Source organism: Euprymna scolopes, chromosome 29 (assembly GCF_053919585.1).
Source record: "Euprymna scolopes isolate OS-2025 chromosome 29, ASM5391958v1, whole genome shotgun sequence".
NCBI lineage: Eukaryota > Metazoa > Mollusca > Cephalopoda > Sepiida > Sepiolidae > Euprymna > Euprymna scolopes.
Genome location: NC_136510.1, coordinates 63,071,170 through 63,078,103, shown reverse-complemented (window position 1 = coordinate 63,078,103; position 6,934 = coordinate 63,071,170). Strand labels below are relative to the sequence as shown.

At 48.6% G+C, this 6,934-nt stretch overlaps 1 protein-coding gene across 1 annotated transcript; it reads right to left on the bottom strand.

Annotated features, from left to right (window-relative positions):
* Positions 1-317: 317 nt before the first annotated feature.
* Positions 318-1,010, bottom strand: LOC145252335 (protein CFDP2-like). Its single transcript, XM_080111740.1, has one exon. The coding sequence runs from the start codon at positions 1,008-1,010 to the stop codon at positions 318-320; it is 693 nt and encodes a 230-aa protein (XP_079967866.1).
* Positions 1,011-6,934: the final 5,924 nt, after the last annotated feature.

Genomic DNA, 6,934 nt, shown 5'->3' with positions numbered 1-6,934 from the left:
CTGTTGAGGATCTCCTTCTTTCCCGTGAGTAGAGTCGAGCTGTCGGCACTGAGCAGAGGAGAGGAACTCGAAGACTGTGGTCCGTAAACTGCCCTTACCGCATCGTAAAAATTCTTTCTATCATGTTTGTCTGCATAGCCTTGGATTTCATCTGCCTTGGCACTGAGCCAGGAATCCTGCATTGAACGCAGCTTGGATTGGACTTTGTTGCGCATGTTAGAGAAGGCAATTTTCTTCGCCACACAAGCTGCGTCATTTTGATGCGCTCTTAGCAGGTGGTGTTTTTCCTGCAACAAGTTGTGGATCTGAAGATCATTCTAATCAAACCAGTCCTGGTGGTGTTTGGTGGCAGGACCTAGAACGTCAAGAGTAGCAGAGTGAACAACATCTCTGAAGGATGTCCAGCTGTCTTCAACGCTGTTGTGATTGAGATTGAATTTAGCAAGTTTACTATGTATGCTGCTCTGGAATTCCTCTGCTGTTTTAGGACATTTCAATTTGGCTGTATTGAGCCTCTTGGCTGTTTTTTTACCCTGAGGCCTTCTCTTTGGTTGGATGAAGAAGTTGAATTTGGAGATGATGAGACGGTTGTCAGTCCAACAATCAGCCCCGCACATGGCTTTGGTCAGTCTCACGTCCTGCCTGTCCTTGACTCTGGTAATAACATAGTCGAATTGATAACAGTGCCGAGAGCGTGGGTGCATCCATGTGGTTTTATTGCGATTTGGGAGGCGGAATATAGTGTTTGTGATGTTGAGATCATGTGACGCACAGTTTCTAAGGAGGAGGAGTCCATTGCTATTGCATTTGCCTGCTCCATGCTTTCCAATGATGTTGTGCCAGGCTTGATGATCTGTACCGACACATGCATTGAAATCGCCAATAATTACAAGCTTCTCTGACTGAGGGACTTCATAAAACTTATCTTTGACCTCATCAGGGTTAGTCATCGTTGGGGCATAAGCGCTGACCAGCGTAATGCTGATGTTGCGTCCAAGAGGTAACTGCATTTACATTAGTCTGTTGTTGATACGTTCAGGAATGCTTGCTAGTTTTGGTATGTGAGTTGTTTTGATAGCAAAACCCACACCAGCTTCACGCCGCTCCTCAGCACTGCACCCACACCAGAAGAAGGTGTAGCCTCCACCAGTTTCAGTCAGTTGGCCTTTGTCCGCAAAACGAGTCTCACTTAGGGCTGCAATGTCAATATTGTAGCGAGCAAGCTCACGAGCTACAAGCGCTGTTCATCTTCAGGTCGATTTGCTTTTGCATTGTCGAGCAGGGTTTGGACATTCCACGATGCTAGAGTAAGCACCTTTGTTTTCTATTTTCTTTTGTTTCGACCACTTAAGAGGGATCCCCACCAGCCGCGATATGCTGGCCAAGGTTTGATGAAGCAGGCTATTTTTAGGGCACCTTTTCCAGCCTTATCCCTATTCTCCCAGAGCGAGAAGAGCGATCCTAAAGAGGGCTGCTCGGTCACTCAGGAGGCTGCCGGACCCACAACTGCCTCAGTCCAGTGATGAACGACTACATGTCCTGAATCGCCTACGTGTAGATTCACAGCTACAGCTTCCAGTGTATCAACACCTACTGCTTCGCCGTTTCCCTGTTGCCGCAGGACTTGAGGTTAACAAAAAGTTGATGTCATGACTTGCGCTTGACTTGGATTAAAGTGAGGGAGACTTGTGCAGGATCAGCCTCACTCTCTCTTCCTGATGCGCCGGTTCCAGTGGCAGGACTGTGTCAAGACGGCTGGGAACGTATCAGGATGTAGGAGTTGTCAGAAGGAGACTGTTCTGTCTTCCTACCGCCTAGGGACTCCACTCCGGATTTTCTGTTAGGGTTTACTCCCTTAGCCTTTGTCTTTCCCAAAACAGCCACAAGTCAGTGGAACTATTTGACCCATAGCTGGGGGTTGGTTCATGAGTCACCAGGGCATATCCACATGACGGTGGGCCTGCATGTCACATGTCCGGGGGCCAACCTCCTCCGAGTCCTTGTAGTTTAGTCTGAGGCTGCAGGGTGCTCAGTTTCCATGTTTCGGTGCATGGAACCATTACATAGGGCTTGCAGATGGAGAGGCTGTATACTGGCAGAGAGAGACTTACGCATTCGGCTCCTTTTTCACATAAATGCTAGTCAGCCGTGTTAGCTGAGAGCAAGAGATGATAAGCACATCTACTACTACGACTACAACTACACAATAGACGCATCACACCACCATTTGAAACATCCGAAGATTACAGTCAGTTATTTAACTCCAAATATAAGGAGTATACTGATGGTAACATTATCAAACCCCTGCCAGGAATTGTGGAAAAATTATCTAAAAGGATAATATCCTTGGTTACCACAGACTGGAGGAAAAAAAGTCTAACAGGGGTTTCTAAAGACATCATGGCAGAGATGCTGGGGGATCTCCAACTCTCTGCAACATACATTTGTCGTCGCAGCAATGCCACTGCTGCTACCGACCGTCGATGATGCGGTCAAACTATCCAAGTCCGACTTGAAATGGAAAAATCTGCACTTCAAGCCGGAATATCTGAGCAGGAGACAAACGAATATTTATATTTTAGACGTCCCCTGGTTCCTTGACTCTATGCAGATAGGTTCAATAATGAGTCTGTATGGGGACATCAAAGCTGTCCTCCCGGCCCGTGGCCCTCGTAGCCCTATGGTAGGAGACTACCCAGTTAAAATGCACTAAGACCGGCAAGGCTTACAGAAAATTCCTGCCCTGCTCAGAAGTGACACTTGGACGATGAGCGTCATCATTGAGGGGCGAAAACCGCACTGTTGGCATTGTCAACAGATAGGCCATATGGCAAGGGATTGCCCTAAACGGATATCTCAAGCAAGAGCTGCATAAAAGCAGAAGTGTGTGGCACCAGCAGCCCCTGAGAAGCCAGCTGGAGGGGGCATAACATCAACTGCAACAACTTCAACAACATTGGACGGCTGGACCAAGGTGGTTAAGAAGAATGGAAAAACCACAAAGACCCCTACAACAGAAGATCGGCCCCTAGATGTACAAGGTCGGCCAGTTTCCGCAGGGTCGTCTACAAGTCCTTCCACCAACGTGTCCACAAAGGAAGTTGCCAGCGGCCAAACGTGAAATCATCCGATCTCCTCATCCGACTCTGAAGGGGAGCAAGAAGAGCAACAGTCCGAATCCAAAGGACAAGCATCTGTGGCGGAGTGCAAAAGCCTCAAGAAAGACTCTAAAAAGGAGAACAAGAAGGCAAAAAAGAACAAGGAGGCTGGGTCCCATTCCCGCTCCCAAATGAACGTAGAGAATTCTGTCTCTATGGTTCAGCCACCCAAAACCCCAACCCAAACCCTTTCAGCTGAACCAAAATCCCCACTCCTATTTGAATCCCACCCCCACCCCCGATCATTGTCCTGGAAAAAGCCGGCGACTCAAAACAATAATGGCAGAAAAGCCGCCTCAGCATCTCCAGTTAGGAGAGAGAAAACTAAAAAGCTCCACTTCCTTCCCGGAGACCGGATCTGTGATGTAGACCCCCTTCACGCTGACACTTGCATCACACAGCGTCATAGGGGTCTAATTAAGCCACTAAAGGAATTGGAGAAAGTAGAAGGGAAGAAGGTGACAAATCCTAAAAACTTCCCAGATGTCCCCTTGATCATGACCTTTGTGCGTCAAACAGGAACTGTACACACAAAGGCCATGTGGAACATGATAGAAGAAGCAAAGGGGGCGATACCAAATATAAAGTTGGTGGAAAAGGAGAATGATTCCCTCAAACAGCTGGCATCTACGTGCTAAGGGAGGGTCCCTATTTACGTCCCCCCTTGTTTTTATAGGGCCCTGAAATTAACTTTCCCGTTGGATGTCAGTTTCCCCTAGACCTGCCAGCTGCTTAAGTAGAGCTCTAACGCCTGAAAAATATCAAAAAAGGAACAGTTAGTAGGTTGCTTAAGGGATCACTCACCCAAAGAAGGGGTCGGTCCCTAGAACGAACAAAATCCCTTGAACTTGGCCAAAGCAACGCTGCTCGTGTGCTGAAGGATCTTGTGGACCTTGAGGTAGATATAGCCACAATACAGAAGACCCACTTTGTTGGGCCCGGGATTTACGATGTGCTGGAGAACGACTTTGACGTTTACTCAGCATATGGCAATACTCATAGCCGTGGGGTTTCTGTGCTAGTGAGTCACACTATAGTTCACTCGGACGCTCATGGAAGGCTGGTTGTGGTCGATGTTGCCGTTAAAAGCAGTAAGTTCCGGATTTTGACTGTTTACATGCCCAATATCGCTGAGGAGAGGGTTTCCTTTTTTTGGCAGGTGGAAGTGTTCCAATTGGCAGGTCCGGAGTGGGTAGTTTTAATGTGGGACTGGAATGCCATCCTGGAATCCAAGATAGATAAGGTCGGGGGGGGGGTAGAGTGTCGGAGAGGTATGAAAGCAGCATGTCCGACCTGATGGCCTCGTTCGATCTTGTCGATAGACTTCCTCTTGATCACCCGAGGAGGGAGATATGGACGTAGGAAAATAGCACTGCCTCCAGTCCAAGTACCTACTTGGATAGGATGTTAGTTAGAAGAGGCGACATAGATTTCTTATCTTGTCCCACGTTCCACTGGCTAGGTCATTCGAACCATAAATTAGTAATAGCCCGTTTGAGAGTAGGTAAAAGGCCTAGGTTGGCTACTGGAAGTTGAACGCCTCCTTATTGGAGAAGAGAGCCTTCCGGGAACAGCTGACAACACTAATTCAGTAGGAGCTAGTGGCGACGGTTACTGGTAGTAGCTGGTGGGTTAATCTTACAGCCACTATTAGGCGTTTTTGCGTCCAATATAGCCAAAGCTAGGGCATGGAAGAAAACACAACTAGATAATAGGCTGACCCAGGCGGTGGCTGGTGGGGATCCCCTAGAGATAGCAGTAGTTAAGGGGGACCTCCAGCGCTTGGCTAGTGAGCATTATGAAGGTCAAGCAGTTAGAGTTAGGCTCAGAAGAGTCTCTAACAAAGCCGTGAATGTTGACGCTGTTTAGCGTAAGGCCACCTTAAGACGCGGCTCGGATGGGTACATTCGGAAGGTGAAAAATCTGAAAGGACATACCCTTGTATCGTCTCAAGAGATTTCCAATGGGTTTCGGCAACATTTGGAGGAACGCTTTACCCAACTACACAGACTCCGCGGCCAGGAGTTTGGCAGCTATTTACTCGGCTCGCACCGTCTTACTGCGGCCCGAGGCAGCTAGCTGTGATGGGATGGTTATGGAGCATGAGGTCATTACTGCATTGAAGCAGGTTGGCCATAAGAAATCTCCGTGGCTCGATGCTCTGCTCTACAAACTGTATTTAAGGCTGTCGCTCATGTTTGTTCCTCTTCTGAGAGTGTGTTTAATGACTGGATCCCTGGGCAGGTAACCAAAGGAGTGGTCACACTTCTGAAGAAAAAAGAGCAGCATAGTGGGAGGATGTAGATGATTATAGGCCCATCACTCTGCTAAACACAGAGTTGAAGATTTTGTCCTGCGTTCTTGTAAACCGACTGCAGGTTGTTATCGGCGACTTGGTCGAACCAGATCAGACTTGCGCTGTGAAGGGGAGATCGATTCAAAACAACTTGCACTTGGTGCGCACGATCATAGAGGGGTTAGAAGACGACACAGGAGCTGTGCTGATCAATTTAGATTGGTCCAAAGCAGTCGATATGGTCGACCATGGTGTCTTGGAATGATATAGAGACTGCCGGCTTTCCGCAAGTGGATCTCTGTCCTGTATCGTAATCCTACAGTAGCGGTACAAATAAATGGTAGGTTGTCGGAATCCTTTTGGGGTCTCTCAGTCGGTGCGCCAGGGTTGTTCACTGTTGCCTTTGTTGTATGTGCTGGCGTTGGAGCCCTTCCTTCGCAAGTTAAGGGACGAGGCGGTTAGACCAGTCCTGCGTGGCATAGCTCTACCTGGCAGCAAAGTTGCCAGGGTGTCCACGTATGCTGATGATGTCACCATCTTCGTAGTGTGAAGGATCGATGTTGGAGCGGTGATGGAGGCAGTCGCTGAGTATGAAAATGTCACAGGGGCTGTAATCAATCGCAGCAAGTCCATTGGCTTGCGGTTGGGCACCTGGACTGGGGTAAACTCGCTTCTTGGTGAGTTCGGCTGGACGGATGGCCCAGTAAAGATTCTTTGTGTGTGGTTCGGGCCTGGATTCCAGCTAGACAAAAATTGGCCGGAAGTGTAGATGAAGGTCGAGTCGTCAGTAAGGACTTGGACTGAAGGATCGTGCATTGGCGTGCGCAACTTAGGTCTTCCGCTGATCCTTTACCACTTGACAGTACTTCCTCTGCCTGTGGACCGCTGTAAGGCTTTGGAGTGACTCCTTTTCAAAATTCTTTAGAAAGGGGGAGAGCCGTATGTCCGTAGACAGGTTTGTACACAGTGAGGGAGGCTTCGGAATGCCTGACTTATTAAGTCATAAATACGCCAAAAAATTGGCGTTCCTGAGTCGGACACTGCTTGAGGAATTGCACTGGGTACCAGTTGTGGAGCAAGCTTTTCCACAGCTATTATCCACCTCTGCCGCTGAAGGTCGCAGAAGACCGGTGGGGAATCGCAGTTCCTCTCCGAATGCCGAGCTGCCCTTAAGTGACCTTGCATGACCTAGGAGGAGGCTATATCAGGATTTAGTGGCAGGGACCGCAAAAGATCCGCTGGTTGAGCGGCTGCACATGTCAAAGGAGGAGGTCCTCTCTCAGTGGAATTGGGTTCCAGCCAGAAGCTTTTTAAATAATTCAGAATTCTCTTTGACATGGAGGCTTGTCCGGAATGTGCTGCCGCTTTTTGGTGTGCTTGCCAGGTACTGCAAGAGGGATGAATACGTGACCTTTTGCCTCCGCTGCGAGGATGACAAGGATGAAACTAGGGAACACGCGTTTTTTCTTGTAGCGGAGTT

Excerpts from the sequence above, each read along its gene's own strand:
- LOC145252335 (XM_080111740.1), bottom strand. The coding sequence starts at position 1,010 with ATGCAGTTACCTCTTGGACGCAACATCAGCATTACGCTGGTCAGCGCT.